The following is a 23,036-nucleotide window of genomic DNA, read 5'->3' as shown; positions in this document are numbered from 1 at the left end:
AACCAAGCAAAGGCTTACAATTCAGAAAGTTAACCTGGATGAAGCAGAGCTAATTGTAGGTGCCTGGAGAGCTATTTGTTGGAAAAGCCTGATGTACGGAAAGTGCCATTCACATTTGAGCAGCCCCTGTTATTTAATTAGGACATTGTCTAAAGAGGTGAAATGTAAGTAAACCCTCTTATTAATAGGCAACCTTCAAAGTGGTTATCAGACAGACTTGGACAGAGACTCAAGTAGAAACACAAAAAAATTAAAAATAAAGTAAATGCATTCAGTTTTTCAAAATGACCTCTTCATATACAAATAATGTCAGGTAAAATGCATTCTATGTAAATTTGCCTCATGCTCACCACTGTGGTACCCGGAAAACCAGATTGGATATTTAATATTGGTTGGGCTGAAGACCTTGACCCTACAGGCGAGTCAACTTTCAGATCATATTGGTCTTGTGCTGCAGAGCAATGAGCTGAAAGCTGCTGGATCTATATTTTCACTCCTACAGTCATTTCATTGCTACCCTTCTCTTTACACTAGCCCAGAAGCCTGTATCACCTGCTCAGGACCGCCCTCTCGATGATCCAAATATGGCTGCAATGCCCCCTTTCCAGCAGGGGCATAGCTTGGTCAGTATGGTTTGGAGGAGGGTGCGTGAGCTTCAGATTTTCCAACAATCACGCTGGCATATAATGTTAAAATACATTATACAACAAGCAGGTCGCATGCGGCGGGCCTAAGGGACAGTTGAAAGGGTGAGGAATGGAGATTCGTAGGAGAACTAATTGAGAGAAAACACAATATTTTGTAAAACAACCAAACTTTTTGAGGACTTTCAAAACAGAGAGGGAGAGAGTGTGTGTGCATTTTTGTCCGTATGTATGTAAAACTTAATGGTAAAATCCGACAGACACCTTAACATACTTGACTGAAAGTGCCCATACCCAACTATTTACCAGAAAATACATTTATTAGAGGGGTGTAACACCCCAAACAACCCCCCAGAAGCTACACCCCTACTTACCAGCGGCAGGTAGTCTTGGCTTTCGACTCCAGAGGTGATGTCACTCTCGGCAGACAGGCACGGTGGTTTCAGGGGGGTCAGCTTCCCCGAGCTGGGGCTGCCAACTCTTCGCTTCCCAAGGCTAAACCTGCTGGATGGATAGGACAGTGATGAGTGCCGAGAGGAAGGAGAGGCCAGGACATTGCAAGGGGTCCTACACATGGGCCATGGTTCACCATAATGCCAAGGATAGCAGGAGAGACATCATACGCCTTTTGATTCCTGGCAACATGAGAAAGTTGACCCTTTGTTCTGCCCACCACATCATTGCGGACTTCTATTTCTGGTAGAAGGGGTAGGGTAATGTCAAGGAGTGGAAAGTACTTTAAGAAAGGAAACCTCTCAGAACCCTGAATAGTGTCTCCTTAAGGTGATGCCTTCTTTACCAATGACGTCAGAAGTAGCTGAGGCTGCGCCAGTTGTAGCAAAGGGCAATGAAGGGTACCCTTGGCTACCCTCAACTGACACCCCTGCCCCTGCATCCAGCCAACAGCATAGCAGGTCATCCAGCAGCGAGGAACGTGGAATTTGGGCTTCCTACCTAGGTTTACCAAACCTGTGTGACAAGTTTGAAATGTTTAGCTTCAAGACTGAAGAATAATGTAAAACATACTACACAGGGGAGACATTTTTCAAGGAGCTGAGGAAAATGTGGAAGATCTAAGAGTGGAAGGAGATCCTAGGACCATGTCACTAAGATCATAAAAGAAGCAAAAGTTGTATTAAATGTCCAGTGAAAGAAATAACATTATAGGAAGTAGTGTCACACAGCCTTTGACCGTTATGACAGTCCAAAACATCTACACACACTATGCATCTACAACAGGGGTCTCCAACCTTTTCCATAACTAGAGCTACTTATGTTCAAAGATGATTGTTCTGAGCTACTGCTATTATAAGGCCTGTAATAACGACCACATCAAACAATGTTATATTGGTGACCACGCTGTACAAGAACACCAGCAGTGATCACCTAAGTGCATCAGGCAGGGTTGCCAGTAGTAACTTAAAAAGGCTGTGTTAATTTGGAAACCCTTTGCATAGGTAATACATAACAATCATAGCTGCAGTGCTTGTGGCATCACGGTAATGATATCAGTATACGCCTCTCCAAACCCTCATGATTTATCTTTCTGGAAGTTTGACCATTATTCTCCAAATATCATCTTATGAGTTGCAAAAATACTTATATTTTCATCTTGAATAAACACTTTTCAATTTTGGTATAAATATATTAATTGAACCAAGCAAAAGCTTCTAATTTAGTAGGCTGGGCTGCACACAGGGGAGCTACTCACAGGTAGCTGGAGAGCTACCAGTATCTCACAAGCTACTCGCTGGTGAAGCTTGATCTACCTAAACATACACATGCACATACTAGCACGGACACAGTAAAATACAGCTAATCACTAAAAAGTGGACCTGCATGAACTACAGGTTAAACTTACACACAATATAAAGTGTGACTTACTATATACACTCTAGGATATACCAATGCAGAGAGTAAAGGTAATCTCTCCATATTGTAAGATGCACCGACAGATATTGTGTTGCACCTATTCACACCACAAGCAGGGTAACTGAATATATGTAATTCTGTGAGCATGGCGTTTTCCATGTAATAAAAGATTTACCACACTTTTCACATCATCCACAGTTTGCTGTATAATGTGTGTTACAATGACCCATAGGGAAATAAGGCTGCCACTGAATGAGCCACATTATGCCACATAATTTACCTTTTCTTGAATCATAATGTAGTTAACCTTGCAGCATAATTTGGTCCTCCATTGCAATATATTTCCAGTGCCCTGACTATAAGTGTAGAAATACCTAGTGTACGATGCAATGTACACACACACATACACACACACACAAACACTCACATATCCTTAATATAGTATAATAATTACACACACCACCAGATGCATCAGAACACTAGCACCATTAAGCATACTTACACATCCACCACAAACTGCACCAATACACATTAAATCATACACTTTTCTGCACTTTTAGACAAGACTATACTCAACAGAGGAGGGATTTATGCATGCTAGAAGGTGCACACACTCAGAAACACATACAAACATTCACTTTGAAGTACACCTATACACACCATGAGGTGCCCCCCACACACACTCCGCATTGTGCACCCTTGGACACTTTAAGTTGCAATTACTCACACTTCGAGTTTCCTCTAAACTTACACACACAATAAATTGAACCTAGACACACTACAAGGTACCACCCTCATACCTGTAGATGGTGCACCTACAAGCGCTTTAAGCTATTCATACAATCACACAACTAAGGATCGGCACTGCAAATTGCACCTAAGCACACACTAAGGTGCAGTAATAAATCCTATAGGTTACAGCTATACAAACTGTAAGGTACCCCCAATACACAGTATACGTTGCTCCTAGACACACTACAAGGCATGCACACACAAAGGTGCACGTAAACATACTAAAAGGCACAGCCATACACATACAGTAAAGCAGAACACTATAATGTGCCTCTGCGCACTCGCACCACACACAAAAAGGTGCAGCGCTGTACATTATAAGTTTCAGCTGTATACTGAATAATATGGCTATGCATGCATGCGCACACACACACACACACTCTGAAAGGTGCACCTAAACATACCAGAAGACACAGCTATACACATACGTACAGCTGTCCACTATAAGGTGCCTCTGCATGCACCCACACACACACATACACACACACTAAAAGGTGCACCTAATCATACTAGAAGGTGCAGCTATACACATACGATACAGCTGTACCTTATATAGTGACTCTACACATATATACACATATACACACACACACACACACACACACAAAGTAAAAAGTGTACCTAAGCACACTGGAAGGTGTAGCTGTACACATAAGGTACAGCTGTAAGGTGCCTCTGCATGCGTGTGTACAAACACTTACACACACACACACACACAAACTCTAAAAGGTGCACCTAAACATACCAGAAGACACAGCTATACACATACGTACAGCTGTCCACTATAAGGTGCCTCTGCATGCACACACACGCACATACACACACACTGAAAGGTGCACCTAATCATACTGGAAGGTCCAGCTATGCACATATGGTACAGCTGTACCTTATAGAGTGACTCTACACACATATATACACACACACGCACACACTAAAAAGTTAAAAGTGCATCTAAGCACAGTGGAAGGTGCAGCTGTACACATAAGGTACAGCTGTAAGGTGCTTCTGCATGTGTGTGTACAAACACTTACACACACATGCGCACGTACACACACATACACACACACACTCTAAAGGTGCAGCTAAACATACCAGAAGACACTACTATACACATATGTACAGCTGTCCACTATAAGGTGTCTCTGCATGCACTCACACACACACACACACACACACTCTCTAAAAGCTGCACCTAATCATACCTGAAGACACCACTATACACATGCGTACAGCTGTCCACGATAAGGTGTCTCTGCATGCACTCACACACACACACACAAACACACAAACTCTAAAAGGTGCACCTAATCATACCAGAAGACACCACTATACACATACGTACAGCTGTCCACTATAAGGTGTCTCTGCATGCACTCACACGCACACACACTCACTCTAAAAGGTGCACCTAATCATACCAGAAGACAACACTATACACATATGTATAGCTGTCCACTATAAGGTGTCTCTGCATGTACTCACACACACACACACACACACTCTAAAAGGAGCACCTAAACATACCGGAAGACACAGCTATACACATACGTACAGCTGTCCACTATAAGGTGTCTCTGTATGCACTCACACACACACACACACTCTAAAAGGTGCACCTAATCATACTGGAAGGTGCAGCTATACACATACGGTACAGCTGTACCTTATAGAGTGACTCTACACACACACACACACACTAAAAAGTACATCTAAGCACACTGGAAGGTGCAGCTGTACACATAAGGTACAGCTGTAAGGTGCCTCTGCATGTGTGTACAAACACTTACACACACACACACTCTCTCTCTCTCTCTCTCTCTCTCAAAGGTGCACCTAAACATACTGGCAGGTGCAGCTCTATTTATAAAGTACAACTGTACACTATAAGATGCCTCTGTACGCGGCTCTCGACCCCCCACACACTGCAGCTATACACATTATTATAATTAATAATTGTGCACTCTGGGAGGTGCTCTTATGCACGTGGGCCTGCTGCCGGCTGCCTTCCATAGACAAACGCATCTTTCACCGGCTTGAACGCTACCTTGTCAGAGTGTATGGATGTATACCATATGTTCACGAAGGTCAGGGGTCACCTACAATCCTTTTAGCAACTTAAATTGGATTTCTTCGGAGCATCCAGAGCTGGAGAAGGGATCCAGGCATCTGACAAGGGGTTTAGGGATTAGGGGACAGGTGGTCCCTGTCAGAGAGATTAATTAAAGAGCAGAGAGCCATTAACTCTTTCACAACTGCAGGCACAGCTCAGCCTTCACCTTTCACCAGGTTTGAAGGCAGTAAAAAGGGGGCATGTTTACCAATATTAAAGATGATGTCGTGGAACCTGAATTATCTGAAAGTTACACGTATCTCTGCAATCGACAAGAAATGGGCATCTGCTGCAAAATGACTGCCAAATAATACCACATTAATACCATAATACCTACACAGCTTCTCCATTAAAGGCCATTTGATCAACCAGTATATTTCTTCATTAATGCAGCTCAGATTTTCAACTCCATAGTGAATGGTCCGCTTTCGTTGAAACCTACAACCCTATCATGAACTATGTGTCTGCGCATAAACTTGTTTGCGCATATCCTATTTGCGCGGGTGCAGCTATTACGGGGTGCATGCCTCTGCTATGTCCCAAAACTTGTGTGTGACATAGCCAACTCCATCCCTAGTCTAGGCCATCTCCTCATTTGCCCTCACGCTCTCTCGTTTCTGCTTGAACCATTTGCGTACTGACTGGGCTAGCTTCCCTGCTAAAAGTATGTTTGCAAATGCCATGGCATTAGCAGTCCTTGATAAGATTTTTTTAAAAAAAACGTTTCCCAGCACGAGAAGGCCAGGTGACACAGTCCCCACCTCTGCGTTGAGATCAGGAGGTGCAACTCAACAACTCCTCTTTGGAAGTTCATATCCCCTTCTCCAGAAATGACTTTGATGTCCTCCCCTGGAGTTAAAGACCACAATGGTGGGGTGAGAAGAGGAGAGGGAAGGGCAGATTGTTCTCCAGCAGCAATTACGAAACAGCACAAAAGTATCAATGAAAGCCTCACCTGGAGCCAAAGAAGTTCTCAAGGGATTTCTGGGAGCTGATGGAATGAGCTGAAGGGCTGTGTGTGTGGCCTGGAACGAGAAGAAGAAAAGGCCCTGAGTGGGTTAGAATTGTAACAGAGCAGATACCAACCACAGTCTGGAGTTCCCAAGTACTGACGAATGTGTGAACTCTATGTAAAAAAGCCTGCCTTGGGCATGTTCCCTCTAAACTTGAGATCCACATGTTCCCTCCAAATATTTGTACCAGTACAACCAATCAATATTTCTATCAAACCTATTGATTAGAAAAGATTTTAGGCACATATTTATGGGCTAGGTGGCTCAGGGCAGTGCATCAAGTCACCTTGATGCACTGCCCTGCCGCACAGGAAAAGGGCAGGAATGCGCCATATGTATCCAATACCGCACAGTCTTGACCTTTCGCCTGTGCTGACGCCCTTTAGCGACAACCCAGACATCCTTGCACCATGGTGTAAGGGGGCCTCCATTGCATGCAGGATTGTTTTTGTTATGGAAGGGGCACCTTCCTGCACAAAACAATCCTGAGGGTCTTTATCCCTTGCTCTATGTGTGCTGCAGAATGCAGCACACACAGAAAGAGAAAATAAAAAGAGGCAAAATAAAGATATTTTTCCATGTTACGCCTCTCCGGGGGAGGCGTGTATTTTTTGCGCATTCCCAGGTTTACAAGATCTTGTACATCTGGGAATGCATCAAGATCTATGGATGTTGCATGGGAACATCCATGCAATACCCATGGAAATGCCTCACTGGCGCAGAGTAATGTAACGCAGCAATTTGCGCTGTGTTGCATTACTCGAGAATTTTGAAGCCATGCATTGCCACTCAAGGTGGCTTTACGTGGCTTCATAAATCTCACTTAAGGTTTGCATCACTTTTGCACCACGTTGCGTGGTGCAAGAGTGACGCAAACCAGACCATAAACATGGTCCTAAATGTTTACGTCCCTGAAGCGCATGGAGCACAATGTGACGCAAATGACTGCATGAATACTGAACAGTGAAGAATGAAGAAAAAAGTCAACAGAGGGAATGCAAGAAAGTCAGATACAGTATAAGGGGCAGGACGTACAAAGCCTTTTTACAGTCACAGACGGCCCTATTAGCAGAATCGGGCCATTTGCAATAGAAAAAAGGCTTTTTCGAATAAATCAAAACCAAATTGCAATTTGGTAACACATTACTGAATCGCAATTTGGTTTTGTGGCCAAATACTAATTTGGTATTTAGAAAGGGCGTGTTTAGGGCATCCTTTCCAGATACCGAATTCCGGTGGCAAAACTTTAATATTCTACCACCTTGCAAATGGGAAATGGGACGGGGCCCACAAGGGGCCCCAGCCTCTTTGTGAATGTTGAATTTTGCATCTTGTTTTACTTTAAGGAAACAGGGTTGCATTTAAAGTAAAAAATGCTTTATTTAAAAGCAATCACATACTTGGTGGTATGCTGACTTGGGGAGGCCACCATTCCTGTGATGGCTTTGATTCCTAGCGGGTCACAATTTGTGACCGACCAATTAGTACGTAGGTCGAATTGCAAATTACCACAGGGGTTGCAAAAATACCGCTAGTAAATTGCGACCGTTATTTAGTGATCATTTGTAGGTACAACTGACCACAGATCCATCAATGGGTGTCAGGCTTAGACTGGCTGAGCCTCTCCAGGCATCTTCTCCTATGGACATGGAACTCTGGCACAAGAGAGTACCGACGTGCTGTGTCGATGTTTTCACTGCAGCTTTATCACACCACTTTCACACGCGTTTTATGCATCCTCATGAGAGGCGCGAGGTCAGAAAGTGTCATCACCCACAACACATTGCTCAAGTCACTTTATATGAGTCCATGCTTTGCCTCTTCTCCCATTGGTCAATTTAAATTGGGTACGGACAGTGCACCGTACAGGTAATTTCATATAACCGTCTCGCTGGTACCCAATTCCTGTCCGATGATCATAGCATTGACATTGCACTGCATATGGCCTGATCTGGCTGTGCTGCACGATAAAAAAAGATCTCCTGTGATCTCCAGCTACCCACAGGACACTTCTGAGGCCATCTCATCTGAACACCTTGCCTGTGTCTGCCTACTGCAACCCCCATGGTCTCTTCCAGCCTGAGCGACTAGCCTGACTCAGTTTAGGCGACCCCAGGCAGGCACACAGCAGTCACATATTCAACTTGCCGTAGTGCTTAGGTAACCATAATGCACTGTGCACATGACCTTCTATGAGTCTATCCCTGAACGGCTGTTCTACTACATTAAGGAGTGTCGGCACCCTCAAAAAGTGTAGATTACGAAGGTCTTTTTCAAAGGTGAACATTACAAACTTGGGGGGGGTATCAGAGATATCCACAGGAGGAGCAGAAAGGAACAGACGGCGAGCAAGCCTTTGTCCATGCTTCGGAGGAAAGGATTTATACTTTGAAGAGCTTCAGGAATTGAAAATAGTTGGCGCTAGATCTCATAAAGAGGGGTAAAGCATTCCACTGAGTAGGGAAAACACAGAAAAGGCACAATCACCCTTTTTTAGCCTTTGGAATAGAGGGACATTCAGAAAGGCAAGGTAGAGGAAGATGCTCAAAGATGCAGTCTTGGATCTTGCCATTGATGAACTATGGAGAGAGACCAAACCAAGCGAGATGGAGGATACACAACGTTTTAAACATGATTGGGGCACTGGTAGGAAGACTTTGAACAGTATGGTGCAACAATGTGGCAGAGCCAAGATCCTAGATCTAGACACCAGATAGCCCGCTTCTTTGCATCGCCAACACTCCGGACTGTCACGATACCAGTTTTGTCCATGTTTAGTTTGAGCCTATTGCCCCTCTCCAATCTTCCACTTCCAACTCACAGAGCTGGGAATTGAACAATGTAACACTCCAGCATCTGTCCATGTCATGTACGTGTAAATTAGAAGCCTCATGAGCCGATGAGGCGAGTGGCTCAGTACGCTGTAACTATCTGCTGGTGTGGACCTATCTGTCTGATTCCATTGTAGCTGGATCACCGCACGTCCTCTAGTTTTGGCACTGATAATTGTTCATTTTTCCTCTGTAACCTTTCTTCTTCTTGCTCTAGAAGTTTGATGATGAACAATATCTTCCTGCACCTAAACTGAGGGCCGGTGCCTACCACCTGCGCATATTAGGCACTGCATGGATCCCAGCCAACCACATCCTATGAGAAAATCCTGATTTACACCGTCAATGTATAATTTCTGGGCCTGGGCGGAGCCTAAGGATTTTCACTCCATGGAATTCTGGGGAGTTACACAAAAACTCTGCAAGATTCTGCAGAGTTCCAAGAGCGGGTGAACCGGGCATGCTGCGATGCTCACGCTGATTTTTAGCCCCAGAAGCTTTCTCAACGAGAATGGTCGTGACCTGCTGCAATGGTACACGTTCCTAAATTTCACCAGGAAGCGCACTAGGGGATGCAAATGCTCTCTCGTATGAACAAAAACTCTGCCACATGGCGGATGGTTGAGTTTTGCTGGAATTCCCCACTTTAAGAGGAGCGCGGAGTGGACAAAACTCTGCAAACTCTGCCAGGTGAGTGGAATTTTTCAGCCACCCCTAATAATTTCACACATTTAGTGTGAAATGTTATTCATGCCATAAAACAAACATTATAAAGCATTTTGTGCATAAAACCTCCATCTATTCCATACATTGTCAATTTTCTGATTTGCATTCCATATTTTATACTGTTAACCATACCGTGTGGGCTGTGTCTGCAACTACCCATTGTTCTGTGTGACATTCTAATAGGATTAAGGAATACAATGAAAGCATTGCAGCACAAACACTTATCAACAGAAGTGCTATGCCTTTTAAGCATCACCAGCCCTATCAGAAGAGTATTGAAATTCTCTGGTGTAGATCATTGTGACACACTGCTCCTCGTTTTATTGATCAGGCAGACCCAATATGGTTTCTCGTGCAGGACACCCATGTGGCAAAATTCCTGATGACTGCTCTAAATGTTTGTATCATCATGCTCACCAGCAGATGCTAGAATCTGTTTGGTGATTGAGGAACATCCAAAGTGGGACAGCTTAACACCCCCTGTCCAGACCATGATACTACTAACAGCTGGTAGCTTATTACAAAAGGGGGGTAAAGGACTTTTTACTTGAACCCCTTGATAAATCTGTTGTATCTAATGTCTGGTTCCCCTTGCTCAACCTTATTGTATATGTAACATTTATGAGTGTCCCTGATAAAATGTGAGGAAAGATATGCTTGTCGGGTGTCCCGCCTATGTGTATAGAACACCTGGTTTTTTATGGTGCCCTGTAAGGTCACTAGATGTCACAGGCTGCAGTCTTTCCTCTCTCTCTGCCCGTCCCCTTGTACTGCTCTTGTCACTCCCTCTTCTTATAGAAAACACCACGTATAGCCACATAAACGGATCCCTCTTGAAAGAAAAAATGTTGAGTCCTTTTTGGGTCAAAGCCTACCAGACAGCGCAGCAGTTGGGTAGCAAAGGCATAGAGGGTCAATCTGAAAGCTTACTTAGGAATGCATTCCACCCATTGCTTACCATGGGCTTTGTGTTTTGTCACTCACATATGCTTGCTTTCTATTTGCTGGTTTTATTTGTTTTAGCCCATCCAGCATGTTTTTGCCCCTCCCATGGAGCATAACCTTTTTACCACCTCTCTGATTGCCTCCTTTTATGCTTCCACCACAGTCCGCTTTTCAGGAACTATTTTGTTTCTTTTTATGTGAAGCTCTCCATGAAAGTGAATTTTTTCATAAAATACTTTCTTAAATGCTTCAGACCCACTCTCTCCTCTACGCTCTGTGGTGCTCTCAAGCACTGTGTGCTTCTGTGGGTCCCCGTGCTCCACCTTACTGTTGATTGGAATAGCATCAACACAGACCTGTGAAATGTGATTTTGTAATCACCAACGAAAATTGCAGCATTTGGTACACATTAGCTTTAACGTGTATTTGGAAAAATAGAAGCATCTGATAGAACACTACAGTCCAGAGCAGGTCACATACTTTTGGGGCTCACCGATACTTTGTCTGAATCCTTTCCCAGTTTAGATTCATGACTTGATGGCTGTGCAGAACCTCCTCAATCTTTCTCTTTTAGTTTACTTATTTCGAAGCCTGTAATGTAATAAGTGAGCTTATGAAGCCCACGAAGCAGATGTTGCCCTTTACTGTGCCTGCTTCAGAATCCAATCTCTACTTTCTGCACCATGTGGCGTCACAATTAAGGAGCCACTCCATGCCAGGTTGTTCTTTAGATTGCACCCTACCAGACAGAACAGCTGTCTGGTTTGCTAAAGACATCTTGGGGACTTTCAGAAAGTTGACCTAGGAATGCATTCTGCTCATTGATTACCATTGGCTTTGTGGTTTGTAACTCATACTGTCTGGCTTCCCATTTGCTGGCGCTTTAGGATCTCCAGGCTCAGTTTGGTGCTCCTGTTGCCTAAACCATATTTCTGTATTCTTCCACAAACTCATTTTCTGTTGACAGGCTTTTAAATCTTGTTCTTCTCTCCTTACATTTGCTGTGCATTCAAAGACCGAGGTCAAATGTCAGGTGCTGTCTTCCAAGGGTGCTCGTTTACTTTTCTATCTTTAACTTCAAAGTGAGAGGATTTATATGACAATCTTGCCTGACACTGGGGGTAGGAAAGAATTTTTTCTAGCACACAACAACATTTAAATTAACTGTGTAAGTATTTCAGAAAATATCAGAATAATGAACGCACAAATGAAGCACATTTTTTGTTATTTCTGTAGTGTGTTGGAAACAAATACTTTAATATGATCAAAACGATTAATTAAACTAGGTGATTCAATTTCCACACATTTTGGTCTGTGCGCTGTATAGTCTATACAAATGTAATGGTAATTTCAAATAGAAATATGTTGTCTGTAATGAATACTCCACTCTACTCCACTCCAATCTAATCTGCACCACTCCACACCACAGCATTCTAATCTGCACCACTCCACAGTACACCACTCCTCTCCATGTCACTGCACTCTGCATCACTGAACTCTATGCCACTCTACTCTGCACTACTCTACTCTCTGTCACTGCATACTATGCCACTCCACTCTATGGCACTGTACTCTACTCTGCACCACTCTATGCCCCGCTACTCTGCACCACTGCACTCTCCGTCACTGAGCTCTACGCCACTCTACTCTGCAGTACTCCACTCTACAGAACTGCTCTCTATGCCCCTCCACTCTAAGGCACTATACTCTATTCTGCACCACTTCATGCTACTTTAGTCTGCACCACTCTATGCCACAGCACTCTAAGCCACTCGACTCTACTCTGCACTCTACACCACTGCACTCTATACCACTCTTCACTCTACGCCTCTGCTCTCTATGCCACTTGACTTTGCTCTGAGCCACAGCCCTCTGCATCACTCAGCTCTAATCCACTTTAGTCTGCACCACTCTACTATGTGCCACAGCACTCTATGCCACTGCACTCTACATCACTGCACTTTACTGTGCATCACTCTATTCTGCGCCACTCCACTTTACACTGTACCACTGCTCTCGTCATCACTCAGCTTTAAGCCACTCCACTCCCACTCCACTCTGCACCGCTCTACGTCACTCTACCTTCTGCCACTGCACTCTACGCCACTCTAATCTATGCCACTGCACTCTATTCCACTGCACTACACTTTATTCTGTGCCACTCTACTCTGCGTCACTCTACTCTGTGCCACTCCACTCTGCACCACTGCAGTCTACTACGCACCACTCTAATCTACGCCACTGCATTCTACGATGCTGCATTGTACGCCGCTAAATTCAAAGCCACTGCACTCAATGCCACTATACTCTGCAGCATTCTACACCAATGCACTCTACATCTGTCTACTCTACTTCATGCCACTCCAGTGTATGCCACTCTACGCGAGTCTACACTGTGCATCTCCAATACACAACACTCTCTGCCACTCCACTGTCCAAAACTCTACTCCACTCTTCGCCATTCCGCACTGCGACACTCCACGCCACTCTCCTCTATGCCACTAACTTTTAGCCAAGCTGAACAGCAGCCACGCTTGTGAACAACATGGTTAAAACACATTGGCAAAAGCAATAGCTTTTGCATAGGCGAGACCTATTGGCTTTGCCAGTGCTTGTTTACAGTAAGATTTTAAGGCTGCTCAGCACAAACACACTTTTATGTTAATGTGATTGAGGTACCTTGCACATGTGTAAATGTCCCACTGATCACTGGTGTGGGCTACCCTTTGCTATCCAGAATTGCCTGTGAACTGATTTAACTTTCCAAATTATTTCTGTCCATTCTGCTGACTGATACACATTACAAGGGAGCACAGTCTGGGGCTCCATAACTTCCTTCGCCTCTTTGGTGTGACAGGCTAGTAAATGTCAGGTATTTCATGGACACTTAGGGGCATATTTACAAGCCCCTTGCTCCAACTTAGTGCCACCATAGTGTCATTTTTTTTTTACCCCAAGGCGACCCTTTGCGCCGCATTATGCCAGCATCAGGCATAATGTATGCAAGGGGGGGTTTCGGCGCAGGGATGCCTGAAAAAATGGCACAGTGAAATTTACAACATTTCACTGCGTCATTTTTTGGGTCATTTTTAATGATGCACCCATTATATTCAATGGGCCTCCCTGTGCTTTGCTGCACTAGAGTCAAACTTTTTGACGCTAGTAGAGCAAAGCGTCACAATAGCGTCAAATATTTTGACACTATTGTGCTAACGACCGCCATGGTGCACCATATTGTAAATACGGCGCAACCATGGTATCGTTAGGTGCCGGTAGGGTGGCTCAAGAAAAGTGGCACACCATTTAGGATGCGCCACTTTCTTGTAAATATGCCCCGTGGTTTCAGACTAACTCCAACATAGATTTTACTTTCGGGGAATGTTCAGATGGTAAATAAAAGAACAAAGCCTGTGTTCCTTCTGTAGGTGTGCACCTCCGTGTGAAAGGCATGCACATGCCTACAAAATAACATCACATCGCATATTTTTTTTATTTTTAAGAACCTTGCTGTCCAGAAGCTGTAATGTGGTACATCATGGCTAAAAAATATTGTCAAGTCCAATAGGCCTTATACGTGAGATCTATTGGGTTTTCCAATGCTTGTTTGTTCACTGGGGCTGGTTAAAGGAGTGGCAGCAAATCAGCACTTGGCCATCCGGGGTACCACCTGGGAATGGTCAAAAGGTAAAGCCAGCCTGCACATTACGTGCTGTCAACAGGATTTACCCGAGCCACCTTTATGCCCTGCAATTTGTGCTCCCAGAGAGAACTGTTTGAATTTTTATACACAAATCTCTAGCTGCCCTGGAGACATGGGCGTTGAAAGGAACATGCACACCAAGTTCTTCAGCCGTCCCAAAGGAGCTTACTTTGAATCTGATTGGACAATTAGATTGGACCATCTGCCCCAAGGATGGGATATTAGCCAATGCTGCAGCATCTCTAAATTTCACATTTTACTTGAAGGAAGCACTGCAAGCCCAGTAGAGGAAATTGAAGGTAATAGACGGAATTCTTAGCTGTCTCCTTATGAAAGGTAAGGAAGTCTCCTATGATTGGGAGGTTCCGTGCTGCTGTACCCTTCTGAAGGAGGCATACTCTGCAAGGCGCTTAGAAAGTGCATTGCAAGAATACCAAACAGTGATAGATGGAATGCTCGAATTAATCTTAGCCACTGGTAATCACTCGCATCATTATTCTGCACACCATGTCACCTCTGTTTTGAACCAGCAATATGGAAATCAGTCTTTATCCTGCTCCAATTGTGACAATCCAGCCCTAACTTCCCTGAACTGGAACACAAGCAACCCAGGACCGGGTTCACTCTACTTATGGGCTCATCAGCCTAGTTATGGGCTCATCACTTGGGTACAGCTTGGTTCTAGTGACACAGTGTGCACGGGACACACGTCTGGGCACCCTGTCCACTTAGAGTGGTACAATAATTATACAAAACAGTGATAAATGGAATACTTGAATCAATCTCAGCCACAGTAATCACTCGGGCCGCATCCCAATCTATCATTATTCTGCACACCGTGTCACCTTAGTTTGGATCCAGCTATATGCAAATCAGTCTTGACCCTGTTCCAATCGGAACAGTCCAGCCCGAACTGCCAAGACAGGTCCTCCTTGAACCGGAACACTCCGGTATCCCACATGCCATGGGCTAAACAAGGTCGTAAATGATGCTTTTATGCCTGTATCACTGGAGCTTGAGAAGCACACTTGATATGATTGGCCTTTTGGGGAGAGCCTGGGGTGGCGTAACCACTTTTGTATCACTTCAAACTACTTGCACATGGAGAAGGCCAATGTGACCTTTCTATAAGGATAACCCAGGATGCTCCTTCCCTTGGACAGTTACCTTCCAGCTGACTCTGCTTCTCCCAGCCACACATTGAAGCCACACTGATGGGGGATGCGAGGCCTCTTTCTTTCTCTGAAACATAAGAAATCACACTCAGCTGTACTGCAGGCTATGGTGGCGGGGGAGGGGCTGCACAAAGAGGACATAGGTCTGATACAAGAGAGACTGAAGCAGTGCAACACAAGGAAGGAATTCACAGATGAAGCACCATACACATGAAGACACTGCAGAGGGGAGACCGCCGGCACAGGCATTGTAGGACACAATGGACACCAATGGGACTTCCACAATGCACACAGCACAAAAGCACACTCCAGAGGCGCAAAAGACACGCAGAGGTGTACACACATATACACGTGCATGCAAACTCACACACCCACACCTACACACAGACGTACACACATATTCACACACACACCTTTTCTAATTTCTTATAAACTCCCTTGTAGCCTATCCTGCACAGAGGTGTTCCTGGTAGATAATTGCCAACTAACCTCAACAGTGGGAGCATGAAAGAACTAGGATAGTACTTAGGGTGATTTCTAGCAGTTGAGATTAATCGCACTGAACTATCTTGTTAGAATTGAAATCTATGACCAACGTCCGACTACACACCACACAGAGATCACTACAGCACTTGTTCAACTGACTGAGCTTTCTTGTTGAGTTTTAAACATTTGATCTGGCACTAACGCTGGTTTATAAAGTAGGCACTCAACCCACTGAGCTATCCTAATGAAATTGGCAGGGCTGATGGTATACATAATCAACAGTAGGCAGCTGTCTAGGGTGTCACCAGGATGAGAAAACCAAATTTCCCTTGCAAGAATTACATATGGCCCATTCGCTTACGTGTCCTCAATCCTTGCACTGGGGATATGGATTGGCATATGACCAGCTCAAGTAAGACTTCCATAGAGTAGTACAGGCATCTTTTATCTACTGGATGAATGAATTGAGCTCTCTTGGGCATGATAATACATTGAGGCCGAGGGACATTATTACTATAAGTAATGGAGGTGGAATCAGCTCACAGACGCTTAATCCATCAATCACGACCGAAGGTAGCACAGGAAAGTTGTACAGTTTCCTTTATTCCATTTCAGGCCAATGCATTCAAGGTTAGGAAGTGTGAATATTGGCATGTATCCATGAATTTCAATGGATTTGAAAAATAAGCTATATGTAATGAATTAGACTTAAGAATTGTTCGCTGTTTAACGATTGTCATTCTGAGACAGGAATATCCGTAGTAAACTGTATACCCTTTGATTCAATTTTGGCAAAATGCAATTAATTGAATATAATTTACATATTCATGTAGAATGATGACTCGCATTCTTATTAATTTGGTTTCAGATTTTTCAATTTTTTCACGTGCACTTGCAAGGATGGTTTATTGAATTTTCAATCACATTCTAAGGGGCTTATTTACAAGTGGCTTGCGCTGCCGGTGCGTCGTTTTTTGTGACGCACCGGCGGCGCAAGCTGCAGGCCCATATCTATATGCCACACAAAGCCAGTTAGCGTGCTTTTCTTAGCCTTATAGATAGGGAATAAGGCAACGCAGCGCAAGAGGTGTTCTATGGACATTTCGGTAGGAGTTGGCACATTCTCAGATATATAAGGTTTTGTAAACCTGGGAATGAGTCAAAAGCCTACTCTGAAAACGCCTCTCACGATTGTTATTGTGCAGGAAGGTCTCCCCGGGCTGGTTTTGTGAGAATCAGCAGATAGGCTGTGGGTGCCCTAAATGCAGCCAGACCATAAAGAGATGGGGATACAGGAATCAATTTATGCCATTGACTATCATGTGCAAAACAAAATATATTTGTTTGCAACTCACAAAAATAATTTGTGTGAGGCTCAATGTATTAAAGTGACTGTCAGTCGCCATATTTATGTGTTCACAACCCGATGTGCGTTTATTTTTATGTTGTGCATTCAGGGATGTTTAGTAATACAAAATTATAAAAGTACATATAAACAATCTCAAATCGACAAAATTAATACTTACACACACATTAACATATAGTTACAAAAACATATACTTATTGTGTGGTCATTTCTTGCCTGTCCCAAACACAATTTTTAAAAACATTATGCAGGGTTTACGAATGAACTTCAAGAGTCCATAATCCACCCAGAGGTAGCAAAGGAAAGGTACAAATAGAGTCTCTTGTGGCAAGTTTTGAGCTCCCACAACAAAAACATTTGAGAAATTAATTTTCTGTTGGCTTCTTCAAAGGAATAACAGGAAGTTGACAGGTGAACAAGTACTAAGAAACCAACAAACAGTTATCACCATCCTCTCTTACATTCCACTTGACAAAAGACAGAAACATAAGAAACCAGAAGCCATTAGTGTCTGAGTAGGAAATCAGTGCCTTCTTTATGTGCCCAGGCAACACCTTAAACATATCACCAAGGTTGATACAAACCCAAAGTGTTCCATATGACATTGTTACTCTGTTTAGTGCACATCCTCACAGGGATATATATTCCCTATTATGTGCCACACAGTAACCAGTGCATCCAAAACATTTCAGGAGAAGAGGATACGCTCAAAAGTCTTATTTTAACGGCTGTTGGGACTTTGCACTATAATTTCAAATGTCCTGTATGACGGGAGGAAGGGATGGGATGGAACCGGTTACTAGTCTCCAATCTCTCACCAGACCTGAGATATTCATCAATTTGTTTCATGTACAAAGAGACAAAGTTCCATAATTTGGCAGACTGAACAAAGATCACTCCTCTACCAGAGAACAGACACCCACAGGAGTAAAACATTAGTTATTGGTAAGAATATGGATTTTAATTTCACTGAAATTTGAGAATGAAGGAATTGTCTCCCTTTGGAATGTTGCCCAATGCACAAGATTGTAAATATCCTAGAATTTCAGCTGCTATGCCACTTGGAAAAGATAATTATAATGCTAATAATAATGTAGAAGAGATAAATAACTCTACATTCCCAGGGCAGGATTCTGAGTACAACGCATCCTGTAAATGAAAAACTCTGTTGTGGTATGTCTTAATACCCTGGGCAGCCCAGTCCTAGAGACAGCAGATTCTCCGCATGACAGTCACTTTCCCTGTAGAACTGGAAGCCAAAGGTTCTAAGCCTCAGCTCCAATCGCTAAGGCAGCTCAGCCCCGAGTGCCTGGGTGAACTAATTTCTATACCTTGTGCTACTATCACAGTGGCTATGTCTGGGTCCCAAGTTGACTTTTGTTTATACCTGTGGTTACTAAGGCTTCGTCTTGACCCTCATAATCCTGCCTTCGCCCCAGCCCCGCAGAGTAACTCCGATGACGTCTGCTTCCAGAGCGAGACCCCCGGTGATGGCTGAATTGATGACCTAAAAAAGAACAACAACAAAATAAGGGGAGAAAAATGATGAGGGAGTTCATGGCAGCCTATAGATCACAATAGCTATCTTAAAGCATAGACGTTGCAGTCCAGACTGTGTGATTGATGACTGCATCAAGCTTAGAAGAATGACTTTGCATGGAGTAATGCCACCGACAGAGCAGAGACCATTTACAATCACTATTGTAATTGTAATTGTGTTTATATAGGACTTTCTACCACGGATGAGGTGTTGACGGGAACCAATCTGGACACATTCAGATCATAGACAATGGCTCACTTATGTTAGACACCACAACAGTTTACACAGTAAAGATTACAAGAGTATACTGTATAGAGCAGAGACAATGAGAATTCATAGAACATAAATTAGAGGTGACCATAATTTAAAGGCAAAAACCTAGGGCCTGATTACAAGTACGGTGATCCTAAAACCGCCATACCCGTGGTGGCCGTCTGACTGCCGCAACCTTGGCGACCTGAGTGCCAGATTACGATGCTGGTGGTCAGACCGCTGCCACCACCAGGATCATGGAAATCGATGCATTGGCAGCCATGAAAGCCGTGAAAGCATGGCGGTGCTGATGTTGGCACTGCTGTGCTTATCATGACATGCCTTTCTGCCGGCCTTTTCATTGCTGGGACTCTGCCACGAAAAGGCTGGCAGAAATGCAAAGAAGGGTCCACGGGGGCCCCTGCACTGCCCATGCCCACGTCATGGGCAGTGCAGAGGCCACCCTTATAGCACAGTCAGTAGCTGGCGTTGGCCTTGAGTCTCTTTTGGAGACAAAGCCAATGGCGCGGCACTGACTGTCCCACCAGAGCCATGGGAACATTATAATGTGGCGGTCTGGTGACCGCCAAACTCGTAAACAGGCCCTTCACCTGAATTACAAATATTGCTTTCTTTGAGGTCCTTAAACCAGCCCCTCTCTGATTGCATAGTTTTTTCCTTTCCGCTGAGTCTTTAGTATAGGAGCCCCCTTCAGGATTGAAAACCTGATCACAGCAGTCCTAGAGAGTTGTGGTCATATTGACGTTAAGCAATCAAAGCAAATATCTTTGTATATCTTTATCGATAACTAATCATGACAGCTGTGAAACCACTGAAAAGTGTGTACTACTTTCTAGTAGGGTTTTCTCCAACCCGCTCTCTTTGTAGTGGAATTGATCAGGCTTTCTATACTCACTAGCCCTAAGACCGGATAATCAGCTCCTCCTTGTCAGACCTAAATATTATTTGTGGAGCATATTGGGCCAGATGTATCATTTTTAGAAATAGTGATTACCTAATTGCGAGTCTCTGCAAAACGCAATTAGATAATCACTATTCTTAATGAGTGAAACTCTTAGAGTTTCATTAAGCATTCCCCCATGGGCTCCAAATGGACCTACCTTATTCATATTAATGCGGTAGGTCAGAATTTGCAACCCTTACGAAAAGCAAAAATCACAGGGATGGTGGCCTGCTGGTTCAGCAGACCACCATGTCTGTGATTGATTATAAATAAAGCAATCTTTTTACTTAAATGCAGCCCATTTTCCTTAAAGGAAAATAGCATGTGTTTAAAAAATAAAAAGTAAAAGTTTACTTTTCATTTTTAAGAGCAGGCAGTGGCCTCTTGTACCACTGCCTGCTCTTAAAAAATATTTTCACAAACATTCACAAAAAGGAAGGGGCCCCTTGGGGACTTCTTCCCAATTGAGAATGGGTCACACCTACTTCATATAGGTGGTAAAACGCGAATGTTTTACAACCGCATTTTGGTCACAAAACATTCTTACATGCTGCTGTGATTCGGTAATAGGAAATGACGCCCTGAACATTCACATTCACAATTCACAATTCCAAATTGCGTTTCAGTAACGTTATTTAGAGTTTGGTAGGAGGGATACTTCATCACAAACATTATGGATGTCCTACCCGCCTTATCATGGGTACATTATAGCTTATGGACCTAGTAAAATGGTGGTCAGAATAGCTACTATGTTTTGATGGAATATCCCATCTGCCAAATTCTAAATAAGTAAGTCTGTAAGCAGCCTCTCTTTGTTGAAGAGATTGCATCGGTAAAGTTAAGCTGTATGATGATATAAGCATGCAATGGAATCAGAAGATGAAGTCTGCCTTAAAAGGCATACACAGACATGTATTGCGTAGTAGAGACTTTCGACACATTTTTCAGTGTTTTCGTAGAATCTTTAAGAAGACCCCATGTAGGGACATCTTTTCTTGTGTAGCTAAACAAATATGTAAATCAAGCATCAAGGTATTGTGACAGCAAAGTAAAACAGATCAAGAAAAGTACACACTTGGTTGACAGAGGAATTGATAACAGAGAATAATTTGCACAGAAATTGGTGGAATTTTTGATTGCTGCAGTCATAAAAAGTTGCACCACTGCAATTCCTCAGAAGAGCAGCCCCCTACCTGCATTGCGAATGTCCAAGGCGCCCGGCAGCAGCTCCTTGGTCCTTGTGTCGATGGGAACCATGCAGGTGTACATGGAGAGCACCGTGCAGGCCTTGCTGGACTGGATAGCCTTCAGCCGGAACTTCCTACAGGATCCTATTGGCAAACAAAGGAGAGAGACTTGTGAGTGGGGATCTGAAGTCATCAGCTCCTAGATTTTATCTTTGATGTGGACTTTCAGTTCTGTTGCACAAAGTGGGATGTCAAGCTAGTTAGAACATTTCTTAGTGTTTAGATATTGTCTAGAGTCACCTGGCCACTCAGGTGGATCGTTTAACCCATAGTTGTGATGATGAAGAGGGTGAATAATGCATATGTGTGTGCACTGAAGGAAAAGAGAGTAGGGGAACTCAAATTTCAAGAGGAAATCAGCTCAGTGCCAGGAGGAGAGGATTTTTCAGAAGAGCACTAAAGCTTGAAGTTGTAGCAACAGACTGGAATGGGAAGGCTAAGTGAAAAAGGTCATACTCCTTAATACAAAGGTCAGCATATGCTTGGAAGCATCCCTTAGAAGAAATGCAAGAGTTTAAAACAAATGCACTCTAATTAAGACATAAGGAGGCAGGCAGAGTTGAGCAATAGCACTGAGAAGCGAAGGTGCCAAGGTGATACAACTGTGTCTGGGTATCAAGAACATGCTGGAGATTGGGTAGTCTTGATGTGTCTATTAGTCCTCATTGGCCATTACATTTTATGTTTCACTATGGCCACTGTCCTGAACACCCCCTGAAGGGAATTTTTCTTACTCCCTCCAACACAGCATCTTTATCCCAATATCTGTGCCCACATATGTCTGAATTTTAGACTTTTGCATAGTCTCCTAAACTTGGTTTCCTAGTACAGATTATATATTATAGGAAGAGGAATCTAAAGTGTTGTAGGTTAGGAGTGAAGCCTTCAGGCAGCCTTATGTCTCTTTAATTTGTTTCATAAGGCAAGGATGCTCAAGGATGCTCAAGTTGAAGGTCTGAGAAAGTGCATTCCCTATCAAGGCCCCTATGTTCTCTCCCTTACTGTGCTCTATCTCTGATTCCTTCTCCGCAACATCTTCGATGTCCCGGATAACAGATCGAGCGGTCATACGGTGCAGGAAATTGTCCCTGACCTCGTCTTCTTCCACCTGACTTGGTTCCTCTTTGGCACTGAATAGTGACTCCAGGTTGGCCACCACCTCCCACGAAATCGGTTTCCCAGCGCTCAGTCCATGGATCACCACGCGGCACTGCATCATCGAGTTCGGACCTTCCTCCTGCTCCGTCATGTCCTCTGTCGCCGATGATGGAGTAAAGAGATACTGTGGATCCACAAACATATCCCAGTCCAGCTGACATGGGGAGAGCAGGTTACCTGCAGACACAAACACTATTATTTTAGCAACTGGCCTT

General features: G+C 43.7%; 1 protein-coding gene across 4 annotated transcripts in view; it reads right to left on the bottom strand.

Moving 5' to 3' along the window:
* Window positions 1-23,036, bottom strand: part of VWA5B2 (von Willebrand factor A domain containing 5B2) — a 244,142-nt gene that overhangs the window by 9,371 nt on the left and 211,735 nt on the right. The window contains exons 16-21 of one of the 4 annotated variants that reach the window (XM_069212954.1): window positions 22,666-22,998; window positions 21,610-21,747; window positions 19,048-19,167; window positions 15,801-15,875; window positions 6,374-6,443; window positions 1,019-1,148 (exon numbers count right to left, since the gene is read on the bottom strand). In XM_069212954.1, coding sequence (XP_069069055.1) covers window positions 1,019-1,148; window positions 6,374-6,443; window positions 15,801-15,875; window positions 19,048-19,167; window positions 21,610-21,747; window positions 22,666-22,998 — 866 coding nt within the window. The remainder of the gene's footprint in view (window positions 1-1,018; window positions 1,149-6,373; window positions 6,444-15,800; window positions 15,876-19,047; window positions 19,168-21,609; window positions 21,748-22,665; window positions 22,999-23,036) is intronic. The other 3 variants (XM_069212955.1, XM_069212957.1, XM_069212956.1) reach the window with 3 other exon arrangements.

The sequence above is a fragment of the Pleurodeles waltl genome, chromosome 11 (assembly GCF_031143425.1).
Source record: "Pleurodeles waltl isolate 20211129_DDA chromosome 11, aPleWal1.hap1.20221129, whole genome shotgun sequence".
Lineage (NCBI taxonomy): Eukaryota > Metazoa > Chordata > Amphibia > Caudata > Salamandridae > Pleurodeles > Pleurodeles waltl.
The sequence above is the reverse complement of the archived record's forward strand: the minus strand, read 5'-3'. Positions and strand labels throughout refer to the sequence as shown.